This window comes from Pteropus vampyrus, unplaced genomic scaffold (genome assembly GCF_000151845.1).
Source record: "Pteropus vampyrus isolate Shadow unplaced genomic scaffold, Pvam_2.0 Scaffold11, whole genome shotgun sequence".
NCBI lineage: Eukaryota > Metazoa > Chordata > Mammalia > Chiroptera > Pteropodidae > Pteropus > Pteropus vampyrus.
Window position 1 is genome coordinate 9,031,446 of NW_011888792.1, and position 22,827 is coordinate 9,054,272.

The 22,827-nt window shown below is 32.3% G+C and overlaps 1 protein-coding gene across 1 annotated transcript in view; it reads left to right on the forward strand.

Moving 5' to 3' along the window:
- ADGRV1 (adhesion G protein-coupled receptor V1) overlaps positions 1-22,827 on the forward strand; it is a 494,515-nt gene that overhangs the window by 34,443 nt on the left and 437,245 nt on the right. The window contains exons 9-18 of the mRNA XM_023522723.1: positions 351-464; positions 2,410-2,975; positions 3,306-3,576; positions 3,992-4,321; positions 10,332-10,508; positions 15,546-15,769; positions 20,520-20,646; positions 20,747-20,932; positions 21,695-21,875; positions 22,607-22,770. Coding sequence (XP_023378491.1) covers positions 351-464; positions 2,410-2,975; positions 3,306-3,576; positions 3,992-4,321; positions 10,332-10,508; positions 15,546-15,769; positions 20,520-20,646; positions 20,747-20,932; positions 21,695-21,875; positions 22,607-22,770 — 2,340 coding nt within the window. The remainder of the gene's footprint in view (positions 1-350; positions 465-2,409; positions 2,976-3,305; positions 3,577-3,991; positions 4,322-10,331; positions 10,509-15,545; positions 15,770-20,519; positions 20,647-20,746; positions 20,933-21,694; positions 21,876-22,606; positions 22,771-22,827) is intronic.

The following is a 22,827-nucleotide window of genomic DNA, read 5'->3' on the forward strand; positions in this document are numbered from 1 at the left end:
GGAACTGGTATTTGATTCCATTACCTAAGAGAATTTACTAATTTTGAATACCTTCCTCTCAAGAAAAAAATAAAAGTTTTTTTTTTCTCAAGCTTAATAAAATGGTTGAGAAAAAAGAGAAAGCTCTTAGAAACCATGTTGTTTGATGTAATTATAGTCAAAACCTATAATTATACGTTTTGATTATACGACTATTAATTAGAAGGGGAGACTCACATATGGGATAGTATCATTCTTATAGAACATTTTTAAGTAAACTTCAGATTTTTGTCAGCTGACATCGCAATAATGCTTTTTTACTTTTGTGAAATATTTTGTATGTATTGATGGCACTGTGTGTTTCTTTACAGGTAGAGGGTGGCCCTAATCCACCAGAAGAAGATTTGAGTCCACTTAAAGGAAATATCACCTTTCTCCCTGGCAGAGCAACAGTGGTTTATAACTTGACGGTGCTTGATGATGAGGTCGGACAGTGTTCAATGCTTAAATGGGACAGGGACTCTTTATTACAAACATGTTAGAGAACATCATGTCAATTATTAAATGTGTTCAGTATTTGAAATTATTCAAGAACAGTCCTATGTAAAGTTAGTATATAATGGCCAGTCATACTTTAACTAATTATAAATAACTATTTTGGAAAATATCTTGGAATATATTTTGGAATATATCTATTTAAAATATATTTACATTATTGAATTAACATTAAATCATATGTCTAAAAGCTGATGAACCTGGATATAACTGGCAGCTATACATAATACAGAAATTTAAACATTTTGTAGATCCTGATAGCTGATTTTTGTTAATAATTACAGTTTTGAGCAGGTACAGTAGTACTTACCCAAAATAAATATTATAAAAACAAAAAAAATTTACTGTAATTGATATTCTTTGTTTGAATATTTTAAATGTTCACAGGCACAGGAAGGCTTTCATTAATCTTACATTTCACATTGACAGTTACCAGGGTTTGAGATATATGACACAGTTCGTTTAATTGCTCAGAAAAGAATGAATTTGAGCAGTAATGTGCCAGTATATCCCCTTTGAGCTAAACAGAAGAAAACATGACAATAAAAAAAAAATCTTAGTATTGCCAGGAAAATAAAGGTAATAGCTAGAAATTTATAACCATTGCTCTACCTTCCTACAAAAAAATCATGAAACCAAATCACAGATCCTAAGAGAAGAAAAAAAATAAATGAATTAGAAGACATTATTAGAAAGGAGTGGTCCTGTTGAAAAAATGAAATATTAGGTAGTAGTGATAACTCTAGTTCATCTGGTTCCAGAAATTAATGAAAACCATTTGTTTTTAGATCCTGGAATATTGAAAAGCTTATAATTTGGGGCAGTGATTATTTATACGTTTTAACTGTGAACTTAAAAGATCATCTTCTGAGGATCTAATGTACAGCATGGTGACTGTCGTTAATATTTATGGTATTGTATACTTGAAAATTGCTAAGAGTAGATCTTAACGTTCTATACACACACAATAAGTTAATTATGTGAGCCGATGGATGTATTATCTTGATCTTGGTAATCATTTGATAGCATATATATCAAATCACATCGTATACTTTAACTATATTATAATTATATTTGTCAATTATTCCTCAATAAAGTTGGGGAAAAAAGATTATTAATCAAGTTATAATATTTTATTTTTTGAGATATATAGCTTTACCTTTTATAGTACTATTAATTGAGGTACAAAGATGTATTTTTTCACTTTTATTCATAAAATAGAATTTATAGTGAAGGAAAGCTCAAACAGCACAGTAGAGGTTATCCCTAAGATTTCTGTGCAGTTACCAAAAAAAAAAGTTTCATTTTAACAATAGCAACATTTTCCCTAATAGCGACTCTTAGAGCTTATTCTCCAGAGAGGCATGATATGTATTTGGAAATCACATGATTAGTTTCATATGTTTGATTCTTGAATTAGAAACCATTTAGAGAGAAATAAGAATAAATCATAGTGGAAAACTAACAATTTGTATGTGATATTTTATGTAGTTTTCCAGATTCTTAGATGTTAGTTGACCTTGAAAGGTGCTTCTGACCCTACTCACCTGATAAAGCTAGAAAGAATATATGTTCATTTTACTATCCTTTAAAGTTATCTAAAGGTTGATCAAGATCAAAAGACATTATGCCTATACTTCATTACCTGTTCATATCATTGCCTTATGAAGTTTCCCTTCCCTATCTAAAATATGTTACTTACCTTTAGAAAATATTTTAGTAAATGGATACTAAACAAGCTTCTACCTTCTCTTTTCATTAAAGATTTTTTATTTTTATGTAATTGTATTGAAACATAGTGACTTTTTACATTTTGGTATTTTTGCAGGTGTTTTGGCCATTGGTGTTTTGCCACTGTTTATATTTTTTTGACAGGTACCAGAAAATGATGAAATATTTTTGGTTCATCTGAAACGTGTGGAAGGAGGAGCTGAGATCAATGCCTCTAGGAGCTCAGTTGAGATCATCATTAAGAAAAATGACAGTCCTGTGAGATTCATACAGAGTATTTATTTGGTACCCGAAGAAGACCACATCCTCATCATTCCAGTGGTTCGTGGAAAAGATGATAATGGAAATCTGATTGGATCTGATGAATATGAAGTTTCGATAAGTTATGTTATTATAACTGGGAATTCAACAGCGCATGCCCAGCAAAATTTAGACTTCATTGATCTTCAGCTAAACACATCTGTTGTTTTTCCACCTTTTATTCATGAATCACACCTGAAATTTCAAATAGTAGATGACACCATACCAGAGATTGCAGAATCATTTCATATTGTGTTACTAAAAGATACCTTACGGGGAGATGCTGTGCTGTTAAGTCCTTCTATTGTACAAGTCACAATTAAGCCAAATGACAAACCTTATGGAGTCCTCTCATTCAACAGCATCTTGTTTGAAAGGACAGTTATAATTGATGAAGATACAACATTGAGGTAAGGTTTATTTTAAACCTGTTGCTAAGATTTAAGTTTGTGGCATTGGATACAATGCTGAACTCTTAAGAGTATGTCATTTCTTCTCCCACGGTCTCACTGTTTTCTTTCTTATTTTGGGAGTGATTTAAATATGCAAGTATATTTATATTATGGTAGTTTCCTAGGATACATCCATGTATCAACTCTTTCAGATTAAAAACAACCATTCTTTATGATATGGATTCTGCTTTTACCAGTGCCTGATGGCCAACTTGACATAGAAAAGTCTATCCAAGGGAAATAGAGAGTATCGTATGACTGTATATATTTCTTTTTACAAAATTCTAGATTTGAGGAAATTACAGTGGTTAGAAATGGTGGCACCCATGGGAATATTTCTGTGAACTGGATACTGACAAGGAATAGCAGTGATCCCTCACCAGTAACAGCAGATATCAGACCAAGTTCTGGAGTGCTTCATTTTGCTCAAGGGCAGATGCTGGCATCAGTTCCTCTTACTGTTATTAATGATGATCTTCCAGAAGAGGCAGAAGCTTATTTACTTCAGATTCTGCCTCATACAGTACAAGGAGGTGCGGAAGTGAGCGAACCAGCAGAGGTAGATTTCTTGTTATGCTTTACTCATGTGAATATTTCTGTTATAGAAAAGCCAAAGAATGATTACACAGATCACACTAATGCTTAGTTTGATGTGACAGGAAGAACACTGGTTTCAGAAATAATGGTTGCTTCGCATGTTCAAGGTTGTCTCTTCTGTAAATAAAAAGTTTACTCAAAAAAATTCTACAAACTATAAATTAGGAAGGTTTTCAAATTTGTTTTTGACTCTATTACTGTAGCTCATGAAGAAGTGATTGTTTTTAGACACGATGTATAAGTAAATATTAAAACTCAGATCGTTTTTAGAAATGACATAAATAAATATTAAAAATAAGAATAGACTAGAAAATAAACAGTTTTGTAATCTCAGATGGGAGAATTCTGCATTTCAATATTTTATTCTTTATCTACAGCTTTTGTTCTACATTCAGGATAGTGATGATGTTTATGGCCTAATAACATTTTTTCCTATGGAAAACCAGAAGATTGAAAGCAGCCCAGGTGAACGATATTTATCCTTGAGTTTTGCAAGACTAGGAGAAACTAAAGGAAATGTGAGGATGTTTTATTCTGCACTTTATATTCCTGCTGGAGCTGTGGACCCTTTGCGAGCAAAAGACGGCATCTTAAACATATCCAGGAGAAATAGCCTCATTTTTCCAGAAAAAAAACCCAAAGTCGCTACAAAATTACCAATAAGAAATGATGCATTCCTTCAAAATGGGGCCCACTTTGTAGTACAGGTACTTTAATAATTAAAACAATATCAGCTTTGTTTAAACTGCAAGTGTACTTATCTACATGAGAGAGTTAGCTAACCATTATTTTGCCCTCATTTAAAGTTTGGATTCTACTGTTGGTTACTATAAGTTACTTAGGAAGTTCAAAGAAAGACGCTGTCTGCTCCTAAGACATATAAGGATGAATGAAACAAGGGTTCTACTAAATAATATTTTAATCAGGTCAGAATATAATGGATAACATAATGAAGTAACTCACAAACTGTTAGTGGGAGAGGGCTGTGAGAGAGAGGAGAGAGAGTTGTCATTCTTTTGAAATGATTTGGGAAAATGTGATGTAGGAATAGGGTGTGTAGGAGGAGTATGTTTTTCATGAACAATACTGCAGGGAAAGCATTCTAGAAATAAAAAGCAATATGAGAAAAATTGTGTACCGTAGGTACTTTTAAATAATATACTAACAGTCTGTTTCTTTGTCTATTAACTATAGATAGCATCTCTGCATTTTCATCTATTTAGGAAGAATTAAGGGCCCCATAACATATTCTTCCATCTTATCTCTTTTATTTCTTAACTTTTATTAACATTATTTTTACTGTCAAAGTTTAAAACATCTGCACTCACATTTGATACTGTGGTTATGTTTTCTATGCATTTGGTATTGGTTGATTCTGAAAATTAGAATGCTATAAAGGGTACTTATCAAATTTTGGTAATGTAAATAAATTTAATACAGATGAAGATAGTATGAATGGATTGGTAAAAAATGTACAATCTTATGTCACCGTACATTTTGCTAACCTAAACTATATATCAAATGAAATCTCGTTATTTCATTAATTTTTTAAATCATGCCACATTTAAATTTGTTTCATATTTTTGACTATACCTTGTTTTATAGTTTATTATTGCTTTCTCCGAAGTTTCTAATTGCCTTCTTTCCATATACCATCCTCGCATGTAGACCTTCCAGCTTTGTAACATATAATGAACACTGAATTTACCTGTACTGACTGCTTCCTGCACTTGCTTCACACCTGTTACTTAGTACTATTTTAACGAAACTTTTGAATTTTCTTTATCTTTTGTCTTTTCCTTCTTAAATTGTGTTTTAGTTGTGTTGTAGTATATGTGTCCTTAAATACATGTGTAGTATATATGTCCTTAAATACATTTTCAATTTGAGCAGCTGAAAATGAAATTTCATGCTCACATTGATATTTTAGCTTGGTAGAAATTTTGAGATTAAAATAATTTCTTCTGTAGAACTTGGAACTTTTAACTTCCAGAGTTGCTGACAGGAAATTTGAGGAGAAAGAAATTATTTACCTCTGTAGGTAACTTGATCTTTATCTCTGAAAGCTTTTTTTTTCTCAAATCTTCTTGGTGGTCTAAATTCCCCAGGGCTATGTCTCACCTTGCTCAGCACTTGGTTGGGTGGAACCTTTCATTCTGAAGACTCTTGCCTTTTTTTTCAAAGCTGGGTCACCACTCATGCTTGTATTGTTTGTGCATTTCTTAAGCATTCCTGGTGAAGGGGTCTAGTGGGTGACTTGTTATAGAGATTCATAACTTATCACTATGTAGGGGATGCCTTTTTGTAAATGTCTACACTAAAGGAGACCTTTTGCCAATGTCCCCAAAGGTTTTGTTATTAGTGGTAGGAGATCCTGCTCCTCATCTTTTTTACTACTACTACTATTACTGCTGCTGCTGCTGCTGCTGCTGCTGCTGCTGCTGCTGCTGCTGCTATTATTTTCTATTGTGTCTCCTCAAAATGGGGAAATTATGATATGATGCATAGTTCTGTCTATGAAGATAACCCATGCTTTGGAGGACCCTTGAATGTGTCTTCTAGGAGTGATGGTTGAACAGAAAATGGTGTTATTCACACCATTGTGCTCATTTTCCCCGAAGCCTATGAAATGCCCTTGTGAGATGATGAGCTGGATGGTGGGAGGGTCTAGATCTGTGACATGGAATTGAACAAGTGGTCAAGCCACTGGCCCTGTTGAGCAGGAAGTTAAAACTAGAATGCTGTCACCAGAACATGTTTAGAGATATGAATAGAAATTTTAAAAAAAGCTGTAAGTTTGGTCTCATACAAAACATGCCATAACTTACTTTTTAAAGTTGATTCTATTAGTAAAATGCATACTAATCTCACTAGTTTTCACTTAGGGTAGCATTTCCAAACTTACGAGTTTTCAAGAGTCCCGGGAGATAATAACTTGTCAAGTGGAGTTTCAGAATTTAATGGAGGTTTTAATCTTTGTTTTTATTTTTTGTGTTGATGCTTTCTTTCATTTCTTCTGCTGTTGATGTCCTCTGGATTCAGAGCATTATCATTAGTGTATATTGTCTCATTCCGTTTGGACTGCTATAAAGAATACCATCATAGACTGGGTGGCTTAAACAATAGACATTTATTTCTCATAGTTTGGGAAGTTAGGAAGTCTGAGATCATGGCGTCATCATGGTGGGGTTTTAGTGAGAACCCTCTTCCTGATTTGTAGACCGATATCTTTCTTACTATGTCCTCATATTGTGGAGAGAGAGAGGGAGCAAACTCTCTGGTATCTCTTCTTCTAAGGGCACTAATCCCATCATGGGGGTCTCTACCCTCATGACCTAATTAACTCACTAAGGTCCCATCTCCAAATACCATCACTGTTAGGGATTAGGGTTTCAACATATGGATTAGGGTTTCAACATAAGCATTCAATTCATAGCATATGTTTAAGGTTTTTGTGTTTCTAGAATCTTAGTATTCAGTTCTCCCTTCTTTCTGTCTCCAATTTTGCATAGGCAAAACTTGTATGAAAACCAAATTAGTAAAACACTCATATGAGAACCAAAGCATTAAAACAAGCAAAGATTTTACAGTTGCTTTTGCTTTCTTGGAGGCCTGGGCATCCTGGCATTCCTATAGTAGTTGTAGTAATGTAATATGGGTTTGAGAACTGATGATAAAGAAATGTTGATTTTGAGTTGTAGAGAAATTTTATTTTTCCATTTTTAGCTTTCTGATTTCTCATGCTGCTAGCTTTATGATTTTTTATGCTGCCTTAAAACTCTTTGATTGTGGATAGATACCCCCATTATCTAGGCTAGTATTAGTAACCTTTATATTAAACTTTTAGTCTTTTTAAATATTTAATATCTATATCCAAGTAGCTATGGAGAATTCCTATGTAAGCAAAACCTTATTAAGAACCTTGTATGGGTCAGATATTATCCCAGCTATTTTATTTAGGCATTCTGTATGAACATGACAGAATTTATTTTTGATGACACTTGAAAAGTAAGGAAAGACTTGAAGAAGCCTTGTCATATCTGAATTTTGGTGATCCTGATTTAGAAATCTGTTTGCACCAATTCCAGATTCAATTTTTTATCTGCTTCTGTATTCAGTTAAAAAACAAAAGTCAGTTAAAAAACTGTGCAGACAGTTAATTTAACACTTTAGAAAAAAAGTCATTATTTGTCAGTGACACAGTTTCTTGAGATTCCAAACAGCAGTAGGCTCTGGAAGGCTGGTTGGAATTGGAAGGTTGTGTAGTTTGTATAGTACATAATGGATGAGCAACTCAAAGGATCAGAGACATCAGACTCTGCGTGGAAAGTTGAATGAAACTGAAGAAAGGAGAATCTGAGACATGAGCTCCTTATTCTTAAGTAACCCTTTCAGCTAAATACATCAGTCTGAGATACAACTTTTGGCAGCCATGGGTTTACTAATGTGCTGTCCCAGTTGCAAACTGTCTGAAAGCCAAGAACGACTCTTTATGAATGGAGCAGTTTGATTTAGCAGATGCTTAAGGAACCCAGACAAAAAGGCTTAGAGAGCAAGAAATAAGCCATGTAAAATTAGCATTTTCCTTTTGATCAGTTCATTTCATAGCCTTCTATATCTTTATATTTTTCAAAAATATGGTATTTAGAATTAATTCTGTAACTGTTTTTGATAAATGTAATATATAATTTATTTTCTTTTAAGAAAGTTTCGAAGTAAAAATATATTGAGTTTTTTCCCTTGATGTTTTAAACAATATTGTCAGTTTAGTGCTTTGTGAATATACAGGAACGAGAGTGTTCATTCACACACATGTGCTTATACACAACCAGTGTATTTTAAAAACATCTTTGCATCCAAATAATGCACACTTTATATTCACGTGCCATTCAAGTATGTGTACACACCCACATATACTATTCTTTGTACTGTTTTTAAAGATAAATACATATGTATATGGGCTATATGTGTGTGTGTGTGTGTGTGTGTGTGTGTGTGCGCGTATATATATATATGTGTGTATATATATATATTCTTTTTCTCTAGAAAGAATCACAGTTATACTTCTGTGTTTTTAACTATCTTTACATTTTATTTATTTTATAAAGCCAATATACTATAGAATTACATTGTCAGTTTTACTTAGTCAGTATACCAATATTTGGCAAAATTGACCAGCCTAATTTCTTTTTTCTTTGACTCAAACAAATGTGGAACTTTTTATATCTTTCCCCTATATATGATTTTCAAAGCGAAGTGTGCGGCATTTGAAAAAAAAAATTATTTTTGCCCTTTAAAATGTATATTGTTCGTCAAAAAAATGTGTGTATATGCAGGATCAGTACCAGTTCTGTCAACTTGTGGAAAATCAACTTAAATCACAAGTCTCTACTGGTGGTTATTTAGTGGCATTGTTTCCACATTACAAAGCCTAACAGAGGGCTCTAAAGAGTGGGAGATCCACAGGGTCTCATTAAGTTCAAAATTGTGTTTTAACTTAAAATCTCTGTGCTTTTTGCAGTCCTGTAATGATCATCTATTCCTACACTCAAGTAAACATTGCGAGGATTGATAAATTGTATTTTGACAAGTTAGAATATTAAAATGATGAAGGCTTGTAATATATCAGGATTCCTACAGAGCCCACTTTGTGTTAGAGGGATGAATCAACAAATATTTATTGTGTAGCTGCTATAGTTTCAGATTTATGTCATGTACTGGGAAAATGCTGAGAAGGACACAGACCCTATAGAGCTCTGTAATCCTGTTGTAAAGAGAAAGTTTGGAATACACATAATGATGATAAGCAAGCAATATATGAAACTTATAATTAAGTCTAAATTTAGCAAAGGTAACAGTAGAAGACTAGAATGAGAGAGAATAAAGAAGGCTGGAGAATCCGAGGAAATCTTCATGGGAGAGAGGAAAATTTAACTGTCTTTAAGACCAGTACATTTTGGACTTGTGAGTTGATGAAGGGAGGCCATTCTAAATGAGGAGAACACCATGAACATTACTCTGGTGGTAATGTTCATTAATTACATTTACATTAATTACATTACATTAATTGCATTTCTTTCATTAATTACATTTACATTAATTAATTACATTAATTGCATTTCTTTAAACATAAAGATGTGTCACATTTGGAATTTGAATAGTCTTCTGATAGTGAATTTTCTCTGGCAGTGGAGAGGAATGGGTGATTGGAGCTGTGGGTCAGTGGAAAAGAGGAAGAAGATGGGGACTACTCTCTGATATTTGATTTAAGGTCAAGGTAGTCCAGTATAGGCAACATGAAGGAAAAGTAGCTGACAGTGCTGGTGACGGTAGTGGTAAGAGGACATAAAACAGAGATAGTGATTTCTATTTTGGACATTTTATCTGTAAAGTATCTGTATCACATGTCAAATCTAATGGCAACTGGTTATAAAGTTTTAGAACTTGAAGGAGAGATCCACAGATTATTAGGGAAAGGGTATAAAATTATAGTATAAAGGACTTAGAAAGAACCCTGGAGGATAATAATAATTGAGTAGCAGAAGGAGCTCAAGAAGCCAGGGCAGGAGATTGAAACAGGATTGAGAATGAAGGAAAATGCTAATTTATTGGTGACCTTTATCCATGTTTACTTTGTTGTGCCATGCAAGTAAGACTTTTTTTTAATTTTAAAATTTCTGTTGTTTTCAATTTTAATTTTTTTGTTGTTCATTATAGTTGGAAACTGTGGAGTTGGCGAACATAATTCCCCCAATCCCACCTATAAGTCCTAGATTTGGGAAAATTAGAAATATTTCTTTGGCGGTTACTCCAGACATTGCAAATGGAGAAATTGGCTTTATTAGCAATCTTCCAATCATTTTGCATGAACCAGAAGATTCTACTGCTGAAGTGGTAAGGAGGCTTTCTTTTTTTTTTTTTAATCAGTGGTACATAATGAATGTGAGATAATGTACAGACATTTTTCGTAAAGTTAGCATACAGAGTAAACAGATCATGAAAAGTTTCACCATTTATAGCAAATCTTCAATATATAATTTGACATAAGTAACTGATGAGTGTGTGATTTCCATCATCTTTTGCCATTTTCAGTAAAATAAAATTAGAATTTTATTTGCTCACAGTAAAAGTAGTATATTTTGATATAGCTGCTTTTGGATAATGCTATGACATTTGATAGAATGATAGCCAAGTAATTTTTTTCTTTTATTGGCCAAATCATATGTACCACAGGTAGCTTTGATTCATTTCATTTCTGAGCACACTTCACGCTTGCCTTGGGCAGGACTCAGGTGGCTGTCTTGACCATGTTTGGTGGTAGAGGTGATGGTGGTTAAATTGTGGAATGCCTAATCTTAGGCATTTTATATTATATATGTGGGTAAATTATTGCATATATATACACACACACATGCATATACACGTACAGTACAAAAACGTGCTCACATGTATCACACTACTGCTCTCCACCCTGGTTGAACTTTCCTGCCATTTATCTCTCTGACCTTCAGCCTTTTCATTCCCTAAGCCACAGTCTGTCTTTAAGACCTTCTCCAAGTCTCTCACACTTATATTTGATTTAAATTGGTTTAGGGTTCAGATCAGGAATGAGGAGAGCTATATTTTTTTTCTTTTTATTATTATTTTATTTTAAAAAATTTCATTATTAATTTTATTGGAGTGACTAGTTAAAAATTATATAGGTTTCAAGTGTACAGTTCTATAATATATCATCTGTATATTGCATTGTGTGCTCACCACCCCAAGTCAATTCTCCTTCCATCGCTGTATATTTGATCCTTTACCCTTTTCTGCCGAGTAGAGCTATTTTTGATATCAAAGCCTCATGTCGGAATATGGTGAACACAACTTCCTTTGTTTGTATGTTTGATTCTGTAAATTGGCAGAGAAACTCCATTTTTCAATATGGTTTTGATATTTTATATTTTTCTTAATATACTATTTCCTTCTAAAAAGTAAAAAAAACTAAAAAGCATTTAGCTTTTCTTAAAGAGTGGATTGTTTTTATTCATTTATCATATAAAGCTGTCAGTTTACCAATTCATATTTTTCTCTTGAGGGAAATTAGCTTTTGAGGAAAGTTTTGGGCTCCTTGAACCTGCATTTTTTTCCCTCCTGGGAAAGAGCAGAAAGGTGGGAGTTTTCCCTTTGTTCTCTCTGTCCTATCTGCAGCCTGGGCCACTTCCTCCTGTGATTTAAGGGTCCAGCCCTCTGTTACTTTTTTCTGTCTTCCTTAAGAATCTTACTTTGCTCTCTAGTCTCCAGCCCTGACCTTTGTTAGCCAAATTAACAGGATGGTTAATGAGGAAAATATCTTCCTTTTTTTTTTTTCCCCCAAGATGGGCTGTGTTAAAGGGCAAAGAACAAAGAGGATACCTTTTTTAGGAGCTTAAAAAGAATTGTATATCTATCATTAAGTATTCGTTTAATGACCCTATAGAGCTCTGTAATCCTGTTGTAAAGAGAAAGTTTGGAATACACATAATGATGATAAGCAAGCAATATATGAAACTTATAATTAAGTCTAAATTTAGCAAAGGTAACAGTAGAAGACTAGAATGAGAGAGAATAAAGAAGGCTGGAGAATCCGAGGAAATCTTCATGGGAGAGAGGAAAATTTAACTGTCTTTAAGACCAGTACATTTTGGACTTGTGAGTTGATGAAGGGAGGCCATTCTAAATGAGGAGAACACCATGAACATTACTCTGGTGGTAATGTTCATTAATTACAGGGAAATTGCATTTCTTTAAACATAAAGATGTGTCACATTTGGAATTTGAATAGTCTTCTGATAGTGAATTTTCTCTGGCAGTGGAGAGGAATGGGTGATTGGAGCTGTGGGTCAGTGGAAAAGAGGAAGAAGATGGGGACTACTCTCTGATATTTGATTTAAGGTCAAGGTAGTCCAGTATAGGCAACATGAAGGAAAAGTAGCTGACAGTGCTGGTGACGGTAGTGGTAAGAGGACATAAAACAGAGATAGTGATTTCTATTTTGGACATTTTATCTGTAAAGTATCTGTATCACATGTCAAATCTAATGGCAACTGGTTATAAAGTTTTAGAACTTGAAGGAGAGATCCACAGATTATTAGGGAAAGGGTATAAAATTATAGTATAAAGGACTTAGAAAGAACCCTGGAGGATAATAATAATTGAGTAGCAGAAGGAGCTCAAGAAGCCAGGGCAGGAGATTGAAACAGGATTGAGAATGAAGGAAAATGCTAATTTATTGGTGACCTTTATCCATGTTTACTTTGTTGTGCCATGCAAGTAAGACTTTTTTTTAATTTTAAAATTTCTGTTGTTTTCAATTTTAATTTTTTCGTTGTTCATTATAGTTGGAAACTGTGGAGTTGGCGAACATAATTCCCCCAATCCCACCTATAAGTCCTAGATTTGGGAAAATTAGAAATATTTCTTTGGCGGTTACTCCAGACATTGCAAATGGAGAAATTGGCTTTATTAGCAATCTTCCAATCATTTTGCATGAACCAGAAGATTCTACTGCTGAAGTGGTAAGGAGGCTTTCTTTTTTTTTTTTAATCAGTGGTACATAGTGAATGTGAGATAATGTACAGACATTTTTCGTAAAGTTAGCATACAGAGTAAACAGATCATGAAAAGTTTCACCATTTATAGCAAATCTTCAATATATAATTTGACATAAGTAACTGATGAGTGTGTGATTTCCATCATCTTTTGCCATTTTCAGTAAAATAAAATTAGAATTTTATTTGCTCACAGTAAAAGTAGTATATTTTGATATAGCTGCTTTTGGATAATGCTATGACATTTGATAGAATGATAGCCAAGTAATTTTTTTCTTTTATTGGCCAAATCATATGTACCACAGGTAGCTTTGATTCATTTCATTTCTGAGCACACTTCACGCTTGCCTTGGGCAGGACTCAGGTGGCTGTCTTGACCATGTTTGGTGGTAGAGGTGATGGTGGTTAAATTGTGGAATGCCTAATCTTAGGCATTTTATATTATATATGTGGGTAAATTATTGCATATATATACACACACACATGCATATACACGTACAGTACAAAAACGTGCTCACATGTATCACACTACTGCTCTCCACCCTGGTTGAACTTTCCTGCCATTTATCTCTCTGACCTTCAGCCTTTTCATTCCCTAAGCCACAGTCTGTCTTTAAGACCTTCTCCAAGTCTCTCACACTTATATTTGATTTAAATTGGTTTAGGGTTCAGATCAGGAATGAGGAGAGCTATATTTTTTTTCTTTTTATTATTATTTTATTTTAAAAAATTTCATTATTAATTTTATTGGAGTGACTAGTTAAAAATTATATAGGTTTCAAGTGTACAGTTCTATAATATATCATCTGTATATTGCATTGTGTGCTCACCACCCCAAGTCAATTCTCCTTCCATCGCTGTATATTTGACCCTTTACCCTTTTCTGCCGAGTAGAGCTATTTTTGATATCAAAGCCTCATGTCGGAATATGGTGAACACAACTTCCTTTGTTTGTATGTTTGATTCTGTAAATTGGCAGAGAAACTCCATTTTTCAATATGGTTTTGATATTTTATATTTTTCTTAATATACTATTTCCTTCTAAAAAGTAAAAAAAAACTAAAAAGCATTTAGCTTTTCTTAAAGAGTGGATTGTTTTTACTCATTTATCATATAAAGCTGTCAGTTTACCAATTCATATTTTTCTCTTGAGGGAAATTAGCTTTTGAGGAAAGTTTTGGGCTCCTTGAACCTGCATTTTTTTCCCTCCTGGGAAAGAGCAGAAAGGTGGGAGTTTTCCCTTTGTTCTCTCTGTCCTATCTGCAGCCTGGGCCACATCCACTTCCTCCTGTGATTTAAGGGTCCAGCCCTCTGTTACTTTTTTCTGTCTTCCTTAAGAATCTTACTTTGTTCTCTAGTCTCCAGCCCTGACCTTTGTTAGCCAAATTAACAGGATGGTTAATGAGGAAAATATCTTCCTTTTTTTTTTTTCCCCCAAGATGGGCTGTGTTAAAGGGCAAAGAACAAAGAGGATACCTTTTTTAGGAGCTTAAAAAGAATTGTATATCTATCATTAAGTATTCGTTTAATTCTTTGTCTAAAAAACTTCATCATGATCTACGGTATCCTTTTATTTTATATGTATATGTATGTATATATACTATTGCACTTAAATATATATATATGTATGTATATATAGTATTGCATTTAAATAAAACTACCAAATACAATTCATTTCAAAATTATTATAATAGCCTCCATTTTCTTAGCTTATTCTATGGAGAGGTATTCTAATCCTCACCACAGACTTCACTTCATATGTGGAAATTGAAGTCAGAGAGGTTAGGTAATTTGCCCAAGGTAACCCAGAGCCATGATTTTAGTATCTGATTTTATTTGTAGTGTATATACTGTATTGGTTAGGAACATTTCTTATTGTTACTTATTATTATTATTTTCTTATATTGTCCCCTGTCACTTTAGGATGAATTTTACATAACATATAATTTTCTAGTTTTAATCACACATTTATTTTTGTTTATATTGTAACATTAGATTCTTTTTTTTCAGAGAACCTCTCATGGAAATTTAGCCAAATTGTTCTGTTGTTTTGCATGACTCTTTGGCTTTTAAAATATTTAAGTCTTTTTATGAAGACAAATCCCTGGTTAGGCGTATGTTTGGGTGGAGGCAATTTTGTAGATAAATTTGATGAGCAAAAACTAATAAAAAATAGTTCTATCTAAAATTACATTTAAGCTTAAAGAGGAGGTTTAAATGTATTTTTAATGTCATTTAATGGTTTGCTTTTCTATGCAGAATACATATATATTCATATGATAACGTGAGCACAGTCACTGAAAAGCATAATTTGTGAGTATATATTTCAGAAGAAATTGTTCTGTTTCTTTCTTATAAGGTATACATTCCCTTACATCGGGATGGAACTGATGGCCAGGCTACTGTCTATTGGAGTTTGAAGCCCTCTGGCTTTAATTCAAAAGCAGTGACCCTGAATGATATAGGTCCCTTTAATGGCTCTGTTGTGTTTTTATCTGGGCAAAGTGACATAACAATCAACATTACTGTCAAAGCTGATGACATACCAGAAATGAATGAGACGGTAACACTTTCTCTAGATAGGTAATAACCCATTTAGTTAATGTTTAGTAATATTTATATGTTCAAATTCTCTAAAATAATTTTGTTTTTGTTTTCTTTTATTTTTATGAAGTAAAAAAGAAAAACTAAGTAGATAATGTTATGCTGGTCTTCTGACTTTTCTGTTTGTTGGTGGCTTCTGGTTAGACTGAATGTTATGGCATCATGAACTTTTACCCTGCTATTCACTGTGCGGAAAGATTTCATATAGAATTTATGGAAGATTTCACATAAATCTTAAATTACATAGCTAATATGTTGCTATATTAAAAAAAAGGCAGCAATAAATAAAAAATGTTAGGTTAAGCAAATAGCTCTCTGCTGGCTTGATTTTCAACCGAAAAGATTAGATCATTTTTGAGTGAGTAAAAAAGTCTTAATTGTCATATGATAAAATTCTCTCTTCATGGAATTTAAACATTAAATAATGCTTATTTTCCAGAGAGTCAAAATTAATACAAATATAAGGGGTATTTTTTCAGTAGTAATAAGGATTTGCTTAACATTTCTCAGTAATTTATATTAAGAAAATATCATAATCCATCAGAGAGATTATTTTTCTTTTCAGTAATTCGTAAAATCCTTTCCAAAAATGAAAAAAATACTGGGTTTAATTGATGTTAATTATTTTTTAAAAAGTCAAAATGAAGCTTATTTACTACAAATCTCTATACTAAAGTTAATAACATGTTAGTGACTTGCAGGCTTTGCAAAATTCATATTTTAGAAACAGTAAAATTCACAGATAAATTTAATAGACATTAGTTTGTACTATATTAATCAGGACTAAAAGAGTAATTATTTTATGTAACCCGTGGTCCACTCTGTGTTTTACTATTAGCCTCTTATAGGTTTTTCTTTGTAGATGTTTTGTGTAAACACATTTCATAAACCTGATGAGTAGTTGTTTTTTATTTTTATGTGAAAGAAAAATACAGAATGTAGGGAACACATCTATTGAATTTCCACTGTTCATTTTCTTTTCTTTCAGGACCACGTTATGCTTACTTCCTTTTTAATATAAAAAGTAAAACAAAACATCAACAAAACAAACAAAAAAGCAAAACACAAGTATAGCACATACTATCTAAATGATTTATGCTTTTAATATATATTTTACATTAAATCTTAAGGAAAGGTATTCATCTAATGAAAAAATCAGTGAAATATAATGAAATGTGAACTGAAAATTATGATTTTTTTCACTTATGTGCTTTCTGCTGTAAGTTAGGTTTGAGTATTTATTAAATTATTACACAATCTTAAAAAATCTAAGGAAAAATGAACAGCAAATATAAACCAAAAATGTAGTAATCCATAGAAACTTTGTTAGCTTAGATGAGAATTTCTGCTCTGAACTGTTTGAGGAATGATTTAAATTATACCTCTGCAAGTTCAGAGTGACTGTATTTCATATTCTATTAAAATAGTCATTTAACCTTATCATGTAAACCTTTGAAATTAATTAAAATAATTTTAAGTGTTTTTTTTTTCCTCTCCTATGAGTAAAAACAGTACATGACAAAGTATAAATCGTGGAGTAGAGAATTTCAGAAATCATTGGTTCTTCTCTTTTCAAAAGAGGATATTAGTTCAATTCATACTAAAATGTTTTAATTCTCTTGGTAACTAGTGCATACTTGTATTATCTCAGTTGTGCATGGATGAGAATGAGCAAATTACATTTGAGTATTCTAATATATAAAAATATATTTATATTTAATTAAATAAATATGAGAATAAAATTAATGATTTGAAATAACATTTTTTAACATATTTTTTGAAACTTCCATCTCAAGTTTGCAAATTTTTAACAAAAGTAAAGTGAAAGAGTGAATGAATGCTTTTAAGTGTGATTAAAATAAGTTACAATATAATATTGCAACAAAAATAATACTCTATTGTGATGCAGTTTATAGTTTTCTCTTATTGTCAAATTTAAATGCAAATTCTCTGTATTTCAACTAAATATAGATAAAAGTTGCCCTAGTATTGAAAGTTTATAATGCTTTTAATAGTGTACCAGTTAAAAATATTTTATTATTTGGTTTTCCCCAAATCAACAATTTCATTATTCTAGTTTATTTCAGAAAAAAATTTTTTGATGTGTGTAGTATATAACCCCTTATTTATAGAGAGTGTCATTTGATTTTAAAAATGAAGCAGTAAGTCTTTATATTTTGACATGGATTTTTCAATGCTGTTTGAAAATGTACTATGCTGGAAAGTGTTTATAGTTCCTGATAAAAAGTTATATTTGTCATAATTCAAGGTATAATGATATGGCTCCTTGAGTATATTTCTATGCAGATGATGAAAGGTATATATTTCTCTGCTTATATACTTTTTATTTTTTCAAAGCACATTGGCTTTAGATCTGAGGATGGATGTTTTTATTTTATTTTTTTAAACTTAATTAAAGCTGCTAAGTAATTATAAGTCAGGTTGAATGAAATTTACTCAGCTGCTGTGGTTTTGTGAGTGTGCACAGTGCTTGGCAGGCCCCAGCGCCCTGGAGCAGGCCTAGAAAGGAATGTCTTCAATGGGTCTTGCATGCTGGCTGGCCATGGGGTCATCTTCCTAAGTGGGAACTGTCGAACCTCTTGCTAACATTTGTCAATTGCAAAGAACCCAGTATGTAGAGTTCCCATAAAGTAGACATAACTAGCTTGCAGATGGGAAAAAAAGGCTTTCTTTAGCTTTATTTTATCCTACTGTGCTCAGTTTCTAGCAGTATTACTGAGATTTTGGCAAATTGTGTCTCTGTCTTCTTTTCCCTGCCTCCCATGCTTCTTTGTGTATTGACAGAGTAGAAACAGAAAGGTTTATTGTGTATTTTGGGTAAGTGTATCAGATAATGCCTGGTTTTTGGTGATTCAGCATTTCGCTTTGCAAGCTATTTTTTTTGGATAAGGCTGCCATTCTGCATGACTATAGGTCTTGAGAAGTTTTGCTTGTTCACCTGCCTGTGCATGATTTGTGTGGTTTCATTTTTTAATGATAAGAGGAATGTATATGAAGGTTTTTTCCCTAAGAGTTTTAAATTATGAATGCATTTAAGATATCTGATAAAAAAGTTTGAGAATTAGAGTATGTGTTTTAAATTATTTAAAATTTTAACTTTCCTTATAGTTTACACATAATATAGGGAGCAATTATTGTGCTTTGCTTGTGAATCTTGTAGTTTAACAGAGAATTCATAATCAAAACTCATCTCTCTCATTGGTTTGTATCCAAGCAATTTCTGCCTACATTTTTCATTTGTATAAAGAACCTTTAAAAAATTTGTTTTTTACACAAGGATAGTATATTTTCAGAAAGTCTGAAAATAAATTTATTTGTTTAATGCTCAGAGTGGATTCTTATATTTTATATTCTGATCCAGTTTTCTTTTCTCTTAGTTTATGTGGACACAAGAATTTTTAATTATTAAAAATATTGATGCAAATTTGCTATGAGAATCATATGACTGCATTAACAATATAACAAATAGCTGTCCTCTTATTTGGACTAATCCTTCTGTGGCCACTGATATGCTAGGTATTGGTTGCCAGGTTTCCAAAAGCTAGGGAACGATGTTAATTCAGATTCTTTATTACACAGGAAGTAAGCTGTTCTTTCTACATATTAATTGTGGCTTCATTGTGATTTTGAGGTCTGATCATGAGTACTTTTTGGTTCAATAGAAAGTGACATTTGGAAAGGTTTAGAGCAGCTTGCAGGATTAAGAATTCTCAAAGAACATGCAGGCTTTTAAACCCTAGGAGCCTGTAGTCCCATTCCCTTTGATCACTCTAATTATACACTGAACATAAAAACCAGAAATAAAAAAAAAAAAAATCTTGTTTTAATATGTTCTTTGAAGATATGTATGGGAATTGTTACAACGTGTCATGCATATGAGATCCATTTTGTTCCATTTTTTATACGTCCTACATTTTCTTAAAAGAAAAAATGCGTGAGATTAAAATCGAGGTGAATAGAAACATATGAAAGTTCACAAAATATTTCTAAAATCTATCACAGTTTTGTTTATTTTTCATCAAAGTAGTTTTTAAAAATAATTAATTTATTTTAATTAGTTTCAAGTATACAGTACATTGGTTAGACATCTATATAGTTCATAAAATGATCCCCCCCAATTGTTTCCTCCCTCCCCGGCTCTCCACCTAGCCAACATATTAATGCTAACTGCATTCTCTCCGCCATGCTCCCCATCCCCATGACCACCTATCAACTATTAATATCAAAGTTGTTTTAGTCCATGTAGTTATCCAACTTTCATTCAGTTAGTATGATCTTATGTAATGAGTTTATTTTTTTTAAAGGAATTCAAGTGTATGTAAAGTTAAAACAATTTTTGTTAAATATATTTTCTAAATACAAGTTAGGTTTTTCTAAAACTGGTAACAAATCTGGAATTTGATACTTTATAAAAATAAACTATATTTAGAACCTTTGGTTACTATATTCTTGTATTCTATACATATGCAGTGTTTAGTTTCAGTCAAATGTAAAGGGTATAATTAACTCAGAAATAGAAGTTCTTCCATAAATGTTAACTGTTTTGATCTTAAGTGATTTTTAATATGCTTAAATTCAATTTAAGGTTTACCTCCAAATAACCTTCTTATTCATTATCTGAAAGTTGTAAATACTGCCTTAGAAGCCTGCAAAATTCAGAAGTAAAACTATAGGTAGTGGGCATCTTTTTCCCCTCTGATTTCTCCAGGGTTAATGTGGAAAATCAAGTGCTGAAATCTGGATATACTAGCCGTGATCTAATTATTTTGGAAAATGATGATCCTGGGGGAATTTTTGAATTTTCTCCTGCTTCAAGAGGACCTTATATTATAAAAGTAAGTTGAGAGAAACTTCAGTCTATTTTGTACTCACAACTTCAGAAGAATCCTAAGGGATCTGAACGTTTGTGGATTTTTCTTTTCTTTTTTTTTTTAGGAAGGCGAATCTGTAGAGCTCCACATCATTAGATCCCAGGGAGCTCTGGTTAAGCAGTTTCTGCATTACCAGGTAGAGCCTAGGGATAGCAATGAATTCTATGGAAACACAGGGGTCCTAGAGTTTAAACCTGGGGAAAGAGAGATCGTAATCACCCTGCTCTCAAGATTGGATGGGATACCAGAGGTACCAGATTTAATTTTTCCTTTGTGCTTTTATAGAAAGTTGATAGTATCTATTATAAGTATAAACATTTTGAATGTTGACAAAGACACAGGAAAGGAAGTGGGCAAGAATGGATTGAGAAATCCTTGTGGTTGGAAAAGGAAAAAAAACAAGCTTAGAAAACAAAGTAAGACATTCAAATTTGAATGGTGTATGTTTGCCCTACATAAAGAAATACCAAACAATATGAAACTTTCAGTATGTGATCAGTTTTCATCTCCTTTTAGCTGTGTTGTTTTATTTCATGTAATCTGCATTGACTGAACATTTAATGGTATGGTTTCGAACTGAAGAAGTTTTCTTAAAATTACTTTTTTAAAGGCAATAAATTTAAGCTTTATATTAATGGGACCAGGCATAGTCCCATTATGTTTACACACGAGTATATAAGTAGCTTTTAAATTCCTTTTGTTTTATTTATTCTCATTAGTTTAAGTGACTAGATCATCAGTGATAAAGTTCAGTCTTCTAACTATTTTAGAATAGTGTTATCATTTATCTTTTCCCTTTTTGGATGACGTATACTTTATCTGGTGTCTCTCGTAACTGATGGAAGAATGTTCAAAAATCTTTTTAAGGACTGATATCAGTTCTTTTGTCCTTTGAGTGAGTTATGTGTTTCTGAAATATTGACTGTATTTATATTCTTGAATATATATATTTTTTTACTTGTTCTGAAAAATTCAACTTCGTATTTTTCCTAATTTGACATGTTCATTTTAGTTGGATGAACACTATTGGGTAGTCCTCAGAAGCCATGGTGAACGGGAAAGCAAGTTGGGAAGTGCTACCATTGTCAATATAACGATTCTGAAAAATGATGATCCTCATGGGATTATAGAATTTGTTTCTGATGATCTAATTGTTATGATAAATGAAAGTAAAGGAGACCTTACCTATAGTGGTAATTTATTTTGCTTCTTATATTCTATTATTATTTACTAAAGTGGAAATTAATAATTTAAAAATTTATTTATCAAATAGTTATTTTTAGTTGTCCATCTGTCTTAGAAATTACATGTAGTGCAGAAATTGGTGCTTAAAAAAAATCACATTTAGGATTGCTATTTTTATTTTTTACATAGCATTGTGATGATACGATGACTTCAGTTCTATTTTGATTTCAATTAAGCATATGCTGTGTAATTAATTCACTCAAGAATGAGTCGAATCAAATAGGAAAAACTTTAAAATTAAGAGTTATTGCTAGGGAACTATTTCAGTGGCCTGGAATGAGAAATAGTTTATTTTTAGAGCAATGTCTTTCTGGGTAAGAAAATTGTTTTTGAATGCGCAGCTTCCTCTAGCTGCATTTAGCAAATATCTTTATAGGACTCTGTGATAGGTGTACCTAATTAATCCCAGTCTGTTCTGTATACTGAATGACTTTTAAAATCCCAAACTGTGATGGAAAAGATTGAGTCCATTTATTTTATCAATTGTATGCCAACAGAAGGAGGACTAGGCTAATGTATTTTTATTTGTACTTTGGAGGCTATGCTAAGCAAATACTTGGCTTTTATTTAAAAGAGGTCTTATTTTTTACCATTGCTTATTTGAGCTATTTCTTTACTCATCATTTTAAAATTGTTTAATATGCATATTCATATATATTCTGCCATTTGTATTTCACAGCTGTTTATGGTACAATAAGAAATCGAGGCAACTTTGGTGATGTTAGTGTATTGTGGGTGGTTAGTCCAGACTTTACACAGGATGTATTTCCCATCCGAGGTACTATTTTCTTTGGAGATCAAGAATTTTCAAAAAATATCACCATTTACTCCCTTCCAGATGAGGTAAATGTTGCATGTATAATTCTCTACTTGTTGCTTAATAATTATTTTTTATTAAAT